A 19,040-nucleotide genomic window follows, 5' to 3' on the forward strand; every position below is an offset into this window, starting at 1 on the left:
TGTTGGATCGAGTATTCCAGTTTTAAAACCACGAGGTCCCATTGAATTCATAATAAAGCCCGGGTCAGAATTAGTGCTTTAGGATCTATAGCTCAGGTTACAATAAAAATACAAAACAGAATTCAAACCCCTGATTCACTGTTTTTAGGCTACTCGATGATGATTACTAACTCTTAAGCTTGAACTGATCACATGAAAAAGTCATTTTTATTAATTTTTGTCTTAGTTTCTTTTCGTGGGATAGGCTACAGGGATCACCAGATATCTAGCGGCATCTAGTGGAAAAAGAGTTGAATAGCATTTTCTTTTCCTCTTTCCAGCAACACTTGAACACTTCAGTTTACAGCAGCAATATGCTCCCACAGTGTATAATCCCTCTAAGTAGTTCAATTTGATAGAGTATACTCTGGGAAAAGCACAAAGGCCTTTACATCAAAAGCCACAGAAAAAGCATTTTGGAAAAGTGCACTTCTCAGAATCACTATGTTATTGGATAATTAAAAGTATTTCCAATACTACTAACATAAAAGTAAGATGAAACAGAGTAAGCCTACTGTAAGCTGTATCTAGGGCACACCTACTTATAGAAGGGTGTTTCTTTATTTTTACTATTTTCCACATTTTAGAATTATAGTAGGCTAGATATTAAAACAATAAAAATAAAACATTTCATTTCATTTTTGTTTTGGAAATAAATTCATACATAGGCATCTATTTCTATTTATAGGCCTATAAGAAACATTTAAGCGTATGACTTGTAGTGTAGGCCTAGTGTATAAATAATAGATTGGTTTCAGTAGGCTATTTTTTTTTAGATTTAATAAAATTAACATTTTTAATATTTAAATACAGACAACTTTACAAAGACACTTTTGAGGCTTGCCGTTTGTAATAAGCCATTGAAACACCGTGATAAACATCATGATGGATGGTAGGTTATGACTGAACAAGTGAAATACTGTATGAAAAGTTTCTACTGTGAATGTTTTGTGATTGGGGGGTGGGGGAGGGGTTGTCAAGGGCATTTGGACGGAGGAGCTAACAATTCAACATTCCATAAGACAGCTCTTATTTTCCACATCTTCAACAGATATAGGCTCTATGATGTTGTTGAGGTTGTTGAAGTTCAGATGAGGACAAAGTGCTCCTCAGCTTAAATTTCAAAGGAAATCTGAACTCATTAATCAACACTTTCTTTATTTTATCTGAAAAGTTGTGATCTTTGGCTCACGTGATAATCTACCGGTATGTTGGCTACATTCCCACGGAAAGGTCTGCCCCGTGTTGGGGTCCTGACGGTGAGTGGCACCACCTCCCTCCATCCACAGCCGGGCAGAGAGAGGCTGCTGCTGCTGCTGTAGGCAGGACCAACTCAAAACAACTGTTGGTGAACAGGGCAGCATGTCATGCCTTATCCACAGCAAAGGTCGACGAAATAGCTCAATTACAGGAAAAGTTCCTTTGATATATTTTTTTTGTTATTATTATTATTTGATTCTTCGTCCTTTTTAAATCTCGATGGCTGAAGCCCGGCGTGTAGAGGAGGGAGAGGGGGAGCGCAGAGACCAGCGGGACGTCCGGAGCAGAAGCCAGACAACAGGTACCAGTCGTAACGGGATAAGCTGAAAAGTGTCACAAGTCAAAAAAGATGTCGTCAGCTAATCATTTGTTGTCCAAAAGAGGCATGTTGTTTATACTTTAGAGAGCGGAGGAACTTACAATAGCCTACATTATTTTTGTACTTTTAACAGCGAAGTGAAGTTAGTGATTAGCCTGAGCAGTGACGTTTTCACCAATTCACTGCGAATCATCACGGAGCACAATACTTACCATCAGAGCTTCTCATTATCAAATCATGCTGTTGTTTTCTAAGATTCCTAACATTCCAGATAGGTTATCTGTGCTCTTAGCCAATTAAAAAAAAAATGCTTTGTTGCTATCAAGTCTGCATTTATAGTTGACAAATAAGCAGTGTGGTGTTAAATCAAGAATTAGTTTGCTGTTTTGTGTTGATGCCATTCCGAAATTAGACTATCCAAAACCTGAGATCTGGATGAGTTGTGTTTTTTTTTTTCTTCTCTATGCATAAACAAATTTATGCTTCACAGCAAAACTCTCGATATGTGAGAAATCACTGCATTGATCAACTTTTCAAACGACCTTACCAAATGTGTCTTTATTATGTTTATTGATGTGTTTTAGAATCCTTGGCTACTTTTGGTTCTGCTTCTGTTGCCATTGAACAAAAAACTCATACAGCATGGAGAAGGGGGGGCAAGTCGAGGTCAAGTCAAATGATTGAAGTCATTCACTTCAATGGTTCTTTTTTTTTTTTTTAAATGTCATTGTACCATGAAGTTAAATTATCATGGATGAATTTTTAATTTAAGGGTGTTTGTGTTGATTTTTTTAAAATCAGTGACAGCAGGTAAAGCTCTGACAACCATCATTTTCTGACTGTAACCATGTTAAACTTAAGACTACATTAAACCTTGTAGTGGTTATGGAAACTCCCACCTCATCAGAGGAGAAAAGGGAAATTTGTGTTCCTTTGAGTTTGTACCGATTGACATAATAAGTCTGCATTATCAGCAAACAAATTATCTGTCATATTGAGTCAGCTGTCTCATACATATTGAAACTGTGTCAATCAAAGGAAGTATATCCCTCTGTTAGGGTTTAGAGTAAGGTATCCTTTTGATTTTTTTACGCTCCTTGTTTTTCCTGGCAACACCTGGTTTATCAACACTTACAACTCAAAGTCTGCTGTGCCCTGCCCTGCCCAGCTATCTACCCCCCCATCCCCAAACCACACCCCGACCCCACCAGCTGTCTGGATGGGAATTTGTGCCAGTCTCTCGGGGCGGACAGGCTGCTGTGTCATGAACAAGCTATACTTGTCTGCACTCAACCCTTTCAGAAAAATATTTTACCATAACGCATTCAATTATCTGTGTTGTGATCTGGCCCTCCGCATCATGGAGCCACATCATCCACCTTTTTCAGGTAGTTTCCACTGTGAATCACCAGTCTTCATGACGACATGTAATCTTCTCCTGCGGACATCATGTTAGTCACCAACAGCACCATAACAGTCTGTGTTTTTCAAGTGAGGGCAAATCTGCACTGTACACTCATCTTTTAACAACAACAAAAATGTGGTGTTCATCCCCTCTGACACACTATGATTGTATTGAACTTGCCCCTGCTTGTTGGAAAACACCACTTTAAGCTTAACATGTAGAAAGACTTAAGCCAACACTGCATCAGACAAAGTTGTGGTTGGTGTAGTGTGACACTAGGAGGCAGATTGTCAGTATTTTTATTTTTTTTCTCGTCTTTTTTGTTCCCACCCGTCTTCGCAGCTGCTGTGCTGTGTGAAGGCTGCTGCTCTGCTGAGTAATGTCGGCATGTGTTCAAGTGAGGGTGCAGCTGTGTTGGGAAACTGATCCTGCTGACTTCAGCAGCTTTCTCTCTCCAGTGTTTGTGGTGTCTTTTCAGGTGCTAATGACCCACAAACACCAAGAGATATGGATTAAGTTTCTTATCAGCATAAATAACTTCAGGAGGTAGTCATCGTGTGGGTAACTCGCATGGATTTCCACTTTCTTAAACTTTCCAAGTCTTTCTAATGAGTGAGTTTAGCTCAGTTTGTAAATATTAGACTGAATAATTTTAGTCATTGCTGTTTGTTTATGGATCTTTTGGTTGGTTCACCACTTTTCTTCTGTCCTTACCAATATATCTCAACATGTTGAGATTATATTTGGTCCAGATATCTATGGTCACCAAAGTATGAATTATGATCAATTTGGTATCTTCTTGTTTTTTGTCTTGCACAACTAGCGGTTAATATTTTTGGCTCAGATTAAAACATATTCAATATCTGTTTGATGGACTGCAGTCAGACCAGATCAAGCTGTCACACATCTATTTTTCCCACAAAGAGATTTGTTACAACTTCAGGTTTCCCTGAAATGAACTTTGTCTTTGGTGCTAATTAGCATATTAGCAAACATGCTCATTTAAAATGACTAATTCAGGAATTTTATGCCACTAAAGAAATTTGCATGTAAGCATTGTCTTTGTGCATGTGGCTCTAATTACAGTCTTGTAAAGCTGTCGGGACAAGTCCTGACTCTGAGTCCAGTTGGCATTGAAGCTAAATGTTGCGATTAGCTTGGTTCCTTGACATACTGGATCATTTGTATTACTTTTTAAAAATTTGATATGATGAAATCTTGAACAGATGTCATAGTGAGTTGTGATTGTCAGCCTCTTCTATTTAAATGTGTCTCTTGATACATATTTTGGATACATGCTAACAAAGGCTAAAGTCAAATATTTTCATTTTCATGGGGGAGGACTGACCTGTTTGCAGCAGGACTTGTGTTGTTCTCACAGGCTTTATTAAGATTAAACCTATGACTGCTGTTTTTTAATCTACATACCTTTATGCAAGTTGTATATCTCCTTGTATTTCCTCTCATAGCTCACCTTATATTGCACTTTATCTGGCTATTTTCCCCTGCTTGAACGTTAAAAAAAAGTCTTTGAGATATGTATGTCTGGAAGTTAAACCAGGATGGCTCTTCTTCTGCTCTTTGAGTCTTAAAACTGTTGTAACAACAAACTTCAAACTTTAAGTTTTTTATTAATAGTCATGTACTTTCATACCTTTTTCCCCTTTAGCTTATTAATGTATCTATTAACTGAAGTATATCACTCACTTTATAGAGTGCTTTACTATACAGCTGTACAAACCCAGGTTGAAAGATGCTTCACTTATCTTTATTTTAGCCAAACAAGTTGCCCATGATTTTCTGACAGGATACAATCAAACATGTTATTATGCGGGTTACGCATGGCACACGGCATTGTGAGTTTTCCCTGTCACCTTTTACTTAAAAGAGAAAAAGACAGTGACAGCAGTGTGTCGTGTGGCACACAACCTCCACTTCCTGAATGACCACATTCCAGTTCATCAGATTGGCCAGGTAGACACAGGAGAGCCGAGGTATTGCAGGGCCCTCCCTCTCATTTTTGTTGTCTGTGGGTGTGTGACTGCCGCTTAAAGTGTTTGTCACACTCTTTTAACACTTTACCCATGGACCAGGAGAGTGGAAACATTCCTCTGATGCTGAAGACTTTTTGATTGCTCTTTGGATTTCTCCCAGGTAGGGACATCATTGCACAGTATCACAACAGAGATATTCTAGAGAGGGCAACAACACATAACAAGTCAGTGTGCTGTATTAGTCATGTCTCTCAGACTGTACATTAATATGGAGATATGCTTCATTTTGCAATGTCAACGTGCAGCAGCTCTCTGTAAAAAGTGTAACTTGAGGCAGTGTAGCGCTGTGGCACTAACAGATAACAGGTGTGACAGGTGGATTGGACTGGAATTGACTTCATGGTTTCTGGCTAGAGGCAATGACAACAGTGCTGACTTCAACACCTGCCTGGTTCATATCTTTAATACGTACTAATCTTTAGGTTGATTTTTATTTCTGATAAATACTTACACCACCAAGGGAAAGTGATGTGGAATTACGTTTTGAACTGTTTAGTTTTTTGGAGTATGACATGAAACTAATGAGAGTGCCAAATAGGACCTGAAAACATCAGAGCAAAGTGTAATGTGTGTGTGTGAGGATGTGATTTAAAATCTGTCATTTTATTTGAGTTATTTTAGTTTAGTTTTTAATTTTTTTTAACAAAAAATATGTATTACGTACATTAGCCATTGGGCCTTACTGAGGGAAAAAAAATCCAATCACATAATCGTATCTGTAAACCATACTGCATCCATTCTCAGCTTACTCTGTTTAAGAAATTTCAGTACAGCTATGTCCAATCACAAAGCTTAATGTTTTCAATTTCAATCCACTTTTTGGGTTTGATTTTGTTTGTCCAGTTAAAGCAGAAATAATTGGATTCATCTATTAATCTACTATTTGTAAATTAGTTGAAATAAAATGTATAAGATTTAAACTCTTGAGATGTTAAAACAAGGAAATGTGCTGCGCTGCTCGGAATAAATTAATCTGTTTTGCAGTTTCGAGGAAACTACCATTCATTATGGATCATTAGCATATAAAGGGGTTGTTTAAGACCAACTGGTTCATCCAGATTTGATTACTGCTGCAGCTAGCTGGGGTTAGGTTCTTGTATTTCAAGATCATAAAGTCCATTCTTAGTGTAATAGCAACTATGCTAATAACTTGATGGAGAATATCGTTTTGACATATCTATTCTTTTACGGATACTGTACCCAACTTCTGAGTTAAGACATCCACCTGTGCTTGGTCTGGTAGCTTATGATGGCTAATGCTAACAAACAAGTGCTGTACACCTGACAAGGCTGATCCACTGTTTCTGATGTTTAGTTTTTTTTCAACTTATGATATGCAAAGCAGCGACCGGTAGTCAACTCAGTACATTGACCAACTTAAAGGTGACCCCAGCATTCCTTTTTGTCTTCTTGTTTTCAATTCACACTAGATCAACATTATTGTGAAATATTTGTAATAGTCCTGTCTATATATTTTGATTCATTGTTTTAATGCAGTTCACTTAAATGATGGGGCAATTTACTGTATTGATAGTGATACAGGCCCCTCACTGTTAACTCATGAATATAGACACTTTCATGGACCATTACATCTGAAGGTACATACTTTAACCCTATTGTCTTTGTCTGATTTTAAGTCTTGTGTATCTGATTGGAGATAACTCAATGACAACCTTGACAGTGTAAGAATTCCATAGGATATATGAAGTTTTAACACTCAGAGATTCTTGAGTACTTTACTGGTGATATTGTTGAGTTTTACGTATTTTAAAGGCCTATCTGGGGACAGACATTGCATACTAGCTTAGGCTATAAAAGCTGTAGTTTGTAGCATCAGCTCCATACTTGTCACTATACAAATAACGTGAAATAAAAAAAGGTGTGTTGTTGGACAATTAGCATTCTTAAGTGTGGATTTTATATTAATGTGATGAATGTATTTGACTAAAATAGAAAGTTTCCCAGATATATTTGACGTATATATCTGGGAAAAGTTAAACCTCTAATCTCTTTAATGATCTGGCCCTTTATATGTATATGCAGTGTGTAGTGCTTTCTGACAAACAAATGTCATATCCAGCTTTTTTTCAAAAGTCAAACGTATCACTCATTGGCGATCTATTGGGATGGAAAAAAAAATAGGCTGTACAATAAAAATAACTATATGAATAGTAATCTATATAATCAATCTTGTCTATGATTGTTTTTCTTTTGTGACCATGAAGAAGCATTAGTAGTGATTTCAGTCAGTTTCATAACCAGCTAAAACTCTTCACAGGAGCTTTAATAAGTACCAGAATGTTATCTTTCTTTTCTACAAATCAGTAATAACACCAGTAACCTTGTCTTTACAGATCACCCTGAAAGAACTAAGCCGGATCATTCACATTCAAGGTATGTCAGTTTACCTCCAGTATGGATTTCTTCTTTTTGCATTACTATTAAAAGTTATGGATCCACCAACTCTTGTTAACTTTCCCATAACTCGATGGGTTGCTGTGAACGCAGCTCTACCCCTTTAACAGTCATTTTGCTGATGGTGAGGTTGTGAATGGACCAAACAAAACACTGATCTGTTTTCACTGACTGACAGACAGAAGCTCAACACAAGGACAGAAACGTCATGCTGCACATTTGAGTTGATGTTTACAGACATTATAGAAAGCCACTTCACTCACACTTGAAGACCTCATAGAGATTAAGAAAATATTGCATTTTTTTATGGATATCACACAATGCTTTTGGCTACTTGTGTTCACAGCTAAGATTATCAGTTAAATAAACTACATTGTTAGGGGCTTTCAGCGTTCGTCTTTTCCCCAGATCATTTATATCACCCTCCTGCAGTCAGTCCTTAATGAGCAGCAAATGTGTTAATGATGCACCCGCCTCCACTGTCAGGAGAATTAGCCGTAGCTTTGGTAAAGACACTGTTGTGCACAGATTTGTTTGATCTCGACACCATGCGAGGAAAAAATATAAAGAAATGGGATCTTAACATTTTGATATAGAAAGTGATTCAATTTAAGGATTAGTAATCTTCTGCATTGAGAGGTAAGCAGCTGCTCCTGTGTGTAGATAAGGCGTTGTTTTCAGTAAAGTCTTTGTTTACCTGGAATCAGTAACACCCACTGGGCACCATGTTGATGTAAGTAGGTGGATTTCTACTGAGCACAAGAAATACAGCTACAGGATGTCATTATCCTGTTATATAACACCTATAATTTATTACTTTTTGCATGACTAAAAAGTATGTTTTGTGGTGTAAACTTTCTTTAACCTGCAGTACAAAATATAATTTCATTGATTAAACTGTGAAATGTTGAATAGTTTTGCTGTAGCTTTACTTCTGTTCACTTCATAAAAATCAGAACAGTCTACATCCAAATACTATAAGCCATTTCCACCGTTACTTTTGTTCATTGCTCTAATGTTGACACAATTCTTATATACAATATTTTTCTGTTTTTTTTTTATTATAAACTCATGACTCGGCGTGTGTTTACAAGTGGCGCTTCTACTTTTATGTTCATATCTCTGTAAGCACGATGGCTCTCTTTCACAATTTTGCTGAATACTAACATGCACTACGTAGTGTCCCATACTGTTTTATAATATGAAAAGAAAAGACCTTAAAAAATCTGAAGTATCAGTAATTTCTCGTCACTTTTCTTCATCATTCTTTTTAATTTTGTAATAAAACATTACTTTAAGTCCTTTATCTTTGCATAACTACAGAACAAACAACATCTACTGTACATTGACAATGTATTATTGTGTTGCTAAGAGTCACCTCAAAGCTATTAAACTGCCTTTGTTTTGTATGAACCCCACTCCTTAATGATTAATGTTAACTGGCCTACTTTCCTTTCAGCCAAGGACCTCTGTCTTCCATACGAGCTGCTATCAAAAGAAGTAAGTTTGCTCAAACTGAACTGATTCAATAACCAGTACAGCAAGTTTTAATCTATTGTATGTCGATAAATACAATTATAAATTGTAGCATTATTTAGTTGGGGAGTATATTACTTTTCAGGGGGGATTTTTTTGGCCCTTCCGATATTTGACTTTGTCACATAATTTAGAAAACAGCAATAAAATTGTATTGTGTAAACTCATAAATGGAAGAATCATAGTGTAAAATATTTGTTCTAAGCTGGTGAATAATAAAATGTTTATCATTGTGACTTCTTTCCCTTCAGCAAGAACAAACTCTCAGAGTGACCTTACCAGAGAACGAAGGTAATGTAAACAGAAGAACTAGCACTATTATTGTTGTCAATTTTCTTCAGTAATCCTGAGGGACATTCAATTTTTCACTCTATGTAGACCTGAAATACATTCAAGCAAAAATCAGGACCTGTAAACATTGCATGTATGGAGAGATGTCAGAGTGACGGGGCTGCACAGTGACTGGTGCCCCTCGCAGTTAGGGGTTCAGTGCCTTGCTCAAGGGCTCTATGTCAGTGCTCAGAACTGACACCTATAGCAACCAGAACAAATTCCAGACTTGGCCTTTACTGGGGCATGAACTGTTACTTCCTGGCTCCTTACGGACTGAGCTACTGCCGCCACCGATTATGTTATTTCATGATCATGTATTTAGCTTCACATTGATGCAGACTCAGATTGAAACAGGCGACTGTAGGTGGTAGATTTTGTTGCCTCACAAATGATACTAATATGAAAAGTATATTTTGTGACTTAATCTTAAAAGAAGTCCAATTTTAAACAAGAAAAAACTATACATTTTTTTGGATGTGGATGAGTATTATGGGGTTTTAGATTCGTGCCATTGATGTGTATTGTTTTGTACTTTAGGCGGCCAGAGATCACAATCGTCTCGGCAGAACCTCTGGCCAGTAGCAGCTGGTTCTCAGGAGCGTCTGTGGTTTTCCCTCCTCCTCAGTCAGGCTGGTCTGCGGGCATTCAGACTGTTTCTCAGGTAGGCCTTGTCTGTGGGTACTTTGACAGGCTGTTGTGTGGCTATTGTACCAAGGTGGATATGAATATTTCTTTAGAACCAAGAAAATAAAAACAAACAATATTTTATATATAATATATACAATATTTTTTTACATTTTCCAACATGACGATATGGTCCCAAACACTGCACTGTGCAACATGGAAAACTTTGGGATGGAAATTTGATGGCCAAAACTATAAGGGTTGAATTCAGATACTGCACAGCCATAAAAAAAAAACACTGTATTGTAATGTATGTATTTTTTGATTTATAGATTATTAACTCCCTTTATTGTTTGTCAGCTTAAAATAGTTTTAGGACATAACTTCACTAGCCTCAAACGCAGCTACAGTATAGCCTCCTAATAAAATATCCTGACACACTACTAAACATAGTGTGCATGGGGTGTAAACAGTTCTCTTTTTCGTGACTTAGCCCCCACCATCCTATGACCAGGTGATTCAGGAGAAGACCAAGGAAGAGCACATCGTCAAACCCACTGCAGCCCCCCGCAGGACCACAAGCGCCACACAGACCGACCCTGTTAGGGAAGACACCTCCACACCACGGTGCAGTGCTACTCCACAGACAGCAGGGAAAAAACCCACTGGTGAGCCACAGAAGTATCACTAGGGTGTCGTATATACTTACTTCACTTTATGTTTAAAGCCTTCTGTGAGAAACTTTTGGTTTCTTTCAATTTTGGCGCCCCCTGTGGACAAAGCGGTAAAATGTATCTCTACTGATATTGTCCTGTACATGTTTGAGTAGTGTTTTCTTTAAAAACTTTTAACTGTCAAATGCTTCACTCATCAAGAATCTTTGTAGTGGAAAATGTTATCTTAGGCTGTTTATGCAGCATGCTGTCAATCAATTCATCTGACACCAACCCTCCACCAGTGTTTTGAGGCATCAATAATAACAATATAACAATAATCAGTATTCCTCTGGTGGTCTACTTTTCTTTTGTAGGTAATAAAGAGCTGCCAGTATGAATTTCAGTCCGTTTCATTACCAGCTAAAAACTCCTCACAGGAGCTTTAAGTATTCATTTTGCTCTATAATTCTGTTTCTTTTTTCTTTCCTTCAGGTAAAACACCAAAAAAACCACCTAGGCCATCACTACCCAAACTAGCAGTTAAAGAACCAACCACTGAGACTGCTGGAACACCTTTACCCACAAGCACTGCGGGCCAAAGTTACTCCAAGACAGATTTGAAGCAAAAGAAGCAAACCGATTCCACACAAAGATCTGTCATTGTGCACTGGGATAATCCTAAAAATCATATTCCTGCCCCTGCTGCTGAAACCATTCCCTCTTGTTCCGACTCAGATAGCAGTCAGCGCCCTGTTCCACTTCCTCGTACCAAAAAACTAAACATAAGTGATACAGAAGAGGTAAAAGTTCAACCTTTGGTCAGGCTCAGTGAAAGCTGTGACAACGTTCAATCTGATCCAGAAGAAGTCTCCTCAAATAAGTATTTAAAGGAGTTATTGGAGGTTTTTAGTGCTGATAACGAGTGTGAGGAAAGCACTGACGCTGCTAATCAATCAAAAGAGGCCTTACAAGGTGAAGATGCTGGTTGCGAAATGAGCACCAACCACAGTCAACGTGATATCCGTTCGAGGATCCAGGCCTTTGAGAGCCAGAGTAGTGCAGAGGAGAGAAATGTTGAGCCATCCAAACCAGAACCCAAACCCAGGAAGCCAGCGAGCAAACCTGCAGTAGCTGCTAAACCTGCTCAAAGACCTGAATTTAACCGAAGTACTGAAGAATATCAAAATGTTACAAACACGCCCCAAACACCCCCGACACCAGCCCCGAAACCTCAGCCCCCAAAGAAACCAGTTGGACAGTCTGTAAGAGATGAACTAGAGACTATACACGACAAGGCGGCGATCCCAAAGAGACGTCCATCTGTACTGACAAGATCCGAATGCGTCTATGAAGATGAACCGATTGCAGTTACATCTCCTACACCTCCAGTGAGACCTGTACGGGAACCTTTGAAACCAAACCTCAACATAAACAACCACAACTCAGCCTCCATGACCAGAGAGAATGTATACGTGGAAAGTCCAACAAGTAAGTAGCATGTTGCTTTCAGTTGTATCTGGAGTAGGACAAAATACTTCTCTAAAAAGGACGTTCATCAAAATATTGATTTACTTGTCCACAGGTGGGAAACAAAACTGAAATGAAACAATATTTCCTTAAAGGAGCTTAAATAATTTATTTTGTCATATAAACAAAGTCAAGAAAGAAGTAACAAGAACATGTTTAAGGCAGCAAATCTGTTGAAAGCACATAGCATAAATTTGGTTTAAAGTGTTGAGAAAGTCAAACATTGTGTTTCTTTTTTCCTATGCTTTTTCTTAATTTCATTTAGAAAGTCATTTTAGAAAGTTGTTGGACCTGTTCGTGTATAAGGGCAGAGTTGGAGCATGAAGCGGTATCAGATTAGTTAGCTTAGCATTAAAAGAATACGAATGGGGAAACAGCAAGTATGGCGCTTAACAAAATTCAAAAATTCCCCTTCTAATTCCTCTAAAGCATACTAACCAATGTTACATATCTCTTAATTGTTGATGTGTAGACGTGGCAGTTTTTCAACTTGTAGCTGCTTATGATAGTCAACAGCTGGGCAGAGATGCTGCATGGTGATGCTGAATGAATATAGATGGTTGTTATTAAAGATGCAGGACATACATACTTCCTTTGATAGCTTTGTTTGATGATTAAACATGTTAGTGTTAGAAATGATTTGTAAGGTTTTGATATAGGCATGTTCAACTTCATCGTTTGCTAGGCAAACTGGCTCACGGCTCCAGTGCTAATAATTACAACGGTTGGCGCTTCCTGATAACCTTAATATGAAGATTTACAGTCAAGTTTCCCTCTGTTTAGATCACAGCCCGGCCAAGCCTCAGCGTAACGCTGACAGCAATGGAGGATCTTTCACCAGACAAACTTTAACACGGAGACCCACCACCATTAGGGTCCCCAGTAAAACAGATTCATGTAAGTCCACCTCCCTCAGATTGTTGAAATGTTTACTCTCAGAACATAATTTGAAAATGTAATGTTTGATATGTGAAACACTGTTTTGTATAGTCTATTAATATTTTAAATGTAGTACCTGTGCTACTATTTTTATGAGCCTTTCTATGTCTTAAATGACGAAACCATTGGAGTGTTTTGTTTTTTAAGAGATCTCTCCTCAGTTTCAGATAATTTCCAGGACAGACCCCCTCCCCTCCCTGCTCAGAGGCCTGTAGGTTACCCAAACACCTCAGTGAACCACAACCAAAGTCGGGTACAGGTCCTCCCCCTCCAGGTGATTTTTGACAACACACTGCACGATCAGAAACCTTTACAAAATTAGCAAATATTTCCTCACACTGCAGAGCAAAAAGTCTCCATTGAATAAATCAGGAAAATAATCTAGGGGTTTTCTTTGTGCCTTGACCTAATGTTTCTATTTTTAGCATACAGTATATTTTTTGACAACTATGCTTTGGTGCATTCTGAGCTCAGAGAGTCTCTCTAAATCAGGTTGTTTTCTCTGTCAACTTTTGGCTTATAGTACCTGCTTCTTCTTTCCAATGCTTTCCACAAACAAAGAAACTATTGTAGCCCCAGGTACACATTGCCTGCTGTTGAGCTGAAGCTAGCTGCAGCTGAATGCTACGTGTTGTAGCCTGGTTTCCATGTCTACCAGTGTTGAAGACTATGCTTTTGTTTTAGTGCTTATAAAACTGCACTTTTGAATTATTCTTCAGGAGTCTTTCCAATCTGGACGGGAGCCTTCTCTACCAGCTCGGTAAGTGGAGGAGAAACATATCTGTTCATTAAAGTTTGAATGAGTTTGTAAAGATGCACCTTAACTCGTCTTGATGGTGGTGTTGCACTTCAGGAGGCCAAGTACGAACCAATCCCTTCCACGTCGCCCACCTCCGGCCAAAACAGGACCAGGAAGACCTCCCCCACCAAGCCCTCAGGCCACAAGTCAATCCCACTTATCATCCCGGGACATTTCACCTAAACTCAACTCACAGAAACCCCAAAGGACAGGACCTGCCTTACCTCCGAGGCCCAGCCCTGGCCATCGTCTCTACAACAGCTACACTGTGAGAAATCCTCAGTGCAGTTTGTAGCTGTATAGTTGTGTTTTAAAAATACTTACTTAATGAGCATCTGTGTTATATTTGCTTTCCTTCACCAGCTTGAACTGCCTCATGGGATTGCATCCTTTGACTACAATGGGAGTTATACAGGAGAACTTTCGTTTCAGGTATCTGAAGTATTGTCAACAGCTCAAATGCATAAAATTGCAACATTGTCTTAATAGCCTGTAAAAGGACTTAATACTTCAGAATACATTTAGTAACAGTTTCTACCTTTCTTGGTCCTTTTCAATAGAAAAATGAGGTGCTTCTGCTGCTAGAGGATGTTGACCACAATACATTTGAGTGCCAAGTTGGAGACGCTAAAGGAAGAGTCAATAAGTCTCGCTTGAAAGTCATAACGCCGCTTTCCCCCTTCTCACACATGTCCCCACAACAGGTAACTTGTCCTTAAGCCATGGGGGTATGCATGTCTCTAATATGTGAGACTTGACTTGTTCTTGGTGTCCAGTGGGCTCTGGTGCATTAACCTTAAAGTGTCTTTGTGCTCTCCCTGTAGAGTGTCGTTCCAGCAGGATCAGGTGGAGCTGGGCTAAAGGTGCAGGCTGTACATGACTTCAATCCAGGTGAGAAATCAAACAGCTACTTTTACCAACTGAAATTAAATTAAGCAGTGGCACTAATATAAGACAGTGGATTAAAGAAAGGTTAGACATTTTTCCAAAATAGTCTTACTTGCTTTGTTGCAAAGCGCTCAATGAGAAGACTGATATCACTTTAATGTGCATTTGTGAAAATAATTCAAAAACACTCACTTAAATCCATCAGTATAAATGTTGTATCAGAAGACAAACAAACTAAAATAACAGATATTTTTACACTTAAGCGAGCCAGGCTAGCTTTCTCCCTGAGCTCCCAGTCTCCATGCTGGAGCTAGGAAGCAAATAAGCTTAGCTTAGCTTAGCGAAACTGAAAGAAATTGATAGCTTATTTTTTTATTATTATAAAAAACTCACATTTACAGTAACAACATTTAACCAAATGAAGCGATTTATTTTTCACTTCAGAGATTCAGGCTGCTCACTGTATTTATGCTAGCTGATGCTAACCAACTTTACCGGGGGATCAAAAACACATATATGGGATTGGTATTATTTTCATTCAACCTGGGCCTTTTAAAGTGTAATCGTTTTTAAAGATTAGGAACAGGCTGGCTGAAAATGAATAATGAATACAAAACATAATTGTACCTGAAATTCCTTAAAACAATTAGCTGTTGATCATTTATTTATTTTGTATTTTTAGGTTTATTTTAGTACTGCCATAAACAGCTGTCGTGTTTGTTGTGCACAGGTGGTCCAGGGGAGCTGGCTCTGAAAGCAGGAGATGTAGTGACCATGGTGGAGAAAGTGGATAGTGAGTGGTACAGCGGCACCTGTAGAGGATCAACTGGTTTCTTTCCAATTAATCATGCCAAAGTTCTGGTAAGTTTACATCATTTGAATCAAATTTTCACCCCTTTACTTTCTACAAAGCTTTTATTTAGAGACGTTAACCATGATTTATGAATTCAATAATGTAATTTTTATTTTTCCAATCAGTCAAATTCACCAAAACCTCCCACAAGGCCACCGTCTGTAAAGATCAGGTACTTTTATTTCCATCATAATGTAACGTAATCATGCATGTGTAAACCGCATCGATGGTATTACCTGGTGTTTTAAAACATTGTTCCCTCCCCTGAAGTGGCCCGAGATGTGTTGCGAGGTTCGACTTCGAGGGGGATCAAAGTGATGAGCTGTCATTCTCTGAGGGGGATGTGATCCAGCTGATGGAGATTGTAGAAGAGGAGTGGGCTCGGGGGAAAAATGGCACCTCCACTGGAATGTTTCCTCTGAGCTTTGTGGAGATCATTGAAGATCTGCCTCCACCCCCAAATCAGAAGCAGACACAGCCCATCAGGATACCACTGCCTGGTAAGAAAACACAAACTTAACCATTCTTTCTACGCTATGGCTGATAAGGTTGAGTCAAAATTGTGATATACTTTTCTATGTCTTAAAATGAGAATATTTACACTACACCAACGTGTTACCCTTCTGATCCCTGTACTGAAATAAAAGAAAAAAGCCTTTGTCCATCCTTTTCCCTTTACGTTGGCTGGCATTTCCCTCTGTGGCATCTCTGGAATTTGTGCTTCTGTCTCGGTTTCATTAAATAGCTGTTTACAAAAGGTCTCTCCACAGTGACACACACTGCAATAAAGGCTGGAGGCAGGAGTTTAGTATAAACAAGGTCCAGAATTCACATTTTAAATGATTGAGTTTGCTGTTAAATTGAATTCCCTGATTTAAATAAATAAATAAAGAATGGGTTCTTGATTCATTAGATTTCTTTTAATTATCTCAAAAAAACTTAACTATAACTGTCACAAAATGTCTTTCTTTTTTTCTATAATCAGAAGCAGATACGATTGTTCTCTCAGGAAACATCCTTTTTAAAGTATTTCATCTTTATATCTAATTTAAGATCTTGTTTCAGAAGTCTTTTGAATAACATCATGGTAACGAAATACAGACTACAAAATCATATACGTGGGAAATATTTTATTTACTTGTTCAATAAAAAATTCTGCCATTTATATTTAAAATGTATATCACCTCATATTCTGAAAGTACTAAGTTGTAGAAGAATACACCCATACTGAAATACTACAAATATGTAATGGGATTTTGGTTCTATTTTCATTTGTCTGCTGATTAGATAGCACCGTACATCCACTAGATTTTTGTTGTAACCTGTACACCATTATTTTCCACAGGCATGGTGGCTTCCAAGAGTACACACCCTGAAGTTGTCAAACCTGCTCAGGTAACTCATATTTGTAGTAGCAGAGCCATCATTAAAGAAGAAGCTGGTGTTGTTAAACACATTGTCAGGATAAAAAAAAATATTTCCCATTTGTTGACATTCTGTATTTGAAGCATAAATAACTTGACCCTCATTCCTGTTGTTCTGCTCCCTCTGCAGGCCTCTCAGTCCAGTGGGGAGTGGGTGGTGGCTCTGTATGACTTTGTCGGGAATTCAGAAGGCGACTTGTCTATCCAACAGGGCGATCGTATCCTCATCACCCAGCATGTGGACGCAGAGTGGAGCTGTGGGCGGCTAAACGGCAGAGAGGGCATTTTCCCCCGAGCTTTCATTGAGAGCAGCACAGGTATGAAGTTTTCAAAGCACTGGTTTGTTTTTGATATGACATACTTACTGCCCAATGCTCATTGTTATCTCTAGTTCTTCAATCTGTTACTTTTGTCTACCTGAACATGAGCCTGTCAAGCAAGACAAACATTTAGTCAGTCTCAAAGTGCCTCCATGTGATTTAAGAAAATTAAATGTATCTTAATTATTATAATCAACTCTTAGTTGATATTAATAATGAAGGTAATAAAATGTGGGAAATAAACGATGGGTTACTTCAGAGAACAATATAAACAAACATTTATATTATTTATCACATTTCTTCACTTTGCTCCTTAATATTATAACATACATGTGGACTTTATATTTTTTATGTACTGATCCTATCAGAATACTCTGCTTTTTCTTATTCATCATCCCTAGTTTAGACCATTGTCTACAAATACATCTATTTTAAATAAATACATTGAATCTTGTCAGGCATTTCAAGGAAACCAGCAATTATCTTTGTAACAGTTTTTTCAGTGACACATAACAGTAAGTTGTCTTGGAATTGATTTAATGATTAATTGTTGATGAGATGGGTTTACAATTCCATAATTTAAAGGAAAGCACCAAATTATTAGGAAGCATTAGGGATGAATTAAATTGATTTTCATACAAACATATACACATACATTTTTAAATGCCTTCTTCCACAGGCCCGCAGTCTAACAACCAGCCGCCTGTAGCTGCTGTTGGTGGCAGAGCCCGCGCTCTGTTTAACTTCACATCAGACTGTGATGAGGAGCTCTCTCTGAAGGTTTGGACTGACCTTTTTTTCCCACTTGTTCTTGTTTAAATTGCACAACTTCAGGTATTAAATAAACATATTTGACACCACTGCCATTCAGAACACCTCTTGTTCCTTCTCTCTCAGGTCGGGGATATCATAACCAATGTGGAGTCTACAGATGATGAATGGTTCCTTGGGGATCTAAAGGGGAAACGGGCCCTGGTCCCAAAGAACTATGTACAAGTACTGTGAGAGCACCATGCGACTTTCAAAACAAGAGAAGACTGTTTTATGATCAAACCCAAGGAGAGATGTTTTCAGCTGTGGAGATGAACACTGGAATGCAACATCTAATCTTCACCTGCTGCCTTAACTGAAAAAAATTGTCTTATGTATAACTTATTTTTAAATAAATGACTAATGCTGACTGGAAAATTTAATATCCTAGCTTTTGATCAGTATTTTCAATATTTGATTTACATGTACAAACATTCTTCAAAACTGTACCATCACACCATCTAGTGGTTTCTTAAGTTTCCCCATTGTATTTTTTTATGAATTTGTATCAATTTGCAAATTTTACTTTCACTTCTTAATCTCATCTGTATCACAATTTGGTTCAATGTATGGTCAAGACATTAGGGGGAAAAGGATGCTACCACAGTAGATCAATATGTACTGTAGTCACTGAAAGATATAGGAAACTGATAAAACACGTCAAGTTGGGGGTCTTTTAGGAGGTGCAAATTTACTACCGAATGGTTTGCATAGGTTGCCAACCAGCTAGTTGGTATTTTAAGACCTGTATTAAAATTAAACACTGTTTTTGCTGGGCTAACGGATTTGATCTCTATTGTGTATTTTCTGTACCAAATGAGTTTGTTCAGTTACTATAT

General features: G+C 38.1%; 1 protein-coding gene across 2 annotated transcripts; it reads left to right on the forward strand.

Annotated features, from left to right (window-relative positions):
* The first annotated feature begins 1,329 nt into the window (after positions 1–1,329).
* sh3d19 (SH3 domain containing 19) lies at positions 1,330–18,584 on the forward strand. 2 transcript variants are annotated; one of them, XM_061057052.1, is made up of 21 exons: positions 1,330–1,600; positions 7,432–7,471; positions 8,952–8,992; positions 9,280–9,319; positions 9,899–10,022; positions 10,479–10,653; positions 11,134–12,129; positions 12,952–13,065; positions 13,269–13,381; positions 13,827–13,867; positions 13,961–14,174; positions 14,270–14,338; positions 14,467–14,610; positions 14,731–14,797; positions 15,525–15,655; positions 15,773–15,819; positions 15,918–16,147; positions 16,993–17,042; positions 17,202–17,388; positions 18,071–18,171; positions 18,289–18,584. In XM_061057052.1, exons 1-21 carry the CDS (start codon positions 1,519–1,521, stop codon positions 18,394–18,396), a joined length of 3,114 nt encoding a protein of 1,037 aa, XP_060913035.1. In that variant the 5' UTR covers positions 1,330–1,518; the 3' UTR covers positions 18,397–18,584. The 2 variants fall into 2 exon arrangements, with proteins under 2 accessions (XP_060913035.1, XP_060913044.1); XM_061057061.1 differs by having other exon boundaries at positions 10,500–10,653.
* Positions 18,585–19,040: the final 456 nt, after the last annotated feature.

Source organism: Labrus mixtus, chromosome 2 (assembly GCF_963584025.1).
Source record: "Labrus mixtus chromosome 2, fLabMix1.1, whole genome shotgun sequence".
NCBI classification, from domain to species: Eukaryota; Metazoa; Chordata; class Actinopteri; order Labriformes; family Labridae; genus Labrus; species Labrus mixtus.

Coding starts and splice junctions, on each gene's coding strand:
- sh3d19 (XM_061057052.1), top strand. CDS start 1,519: ATGGCTGAAGCCCGGCGTGTAGAGGAGGGAGAGGGGGAGCGCAGAGAC. Junction 12,130..12,951: donor ATACGTGGAAAGTCCAACAA/GTAAGTAGCATG, acceptor CCCTCTGTTTAG/ATCACAGCCCGGCCAAGCCT. Junction 16,148..16,992: donor CATCAGGATACCACTGCCTG/GTAAGAAAACAC, acceptor TATTTTCCACAG/GCATGGTGGCTTCCAAGAGT.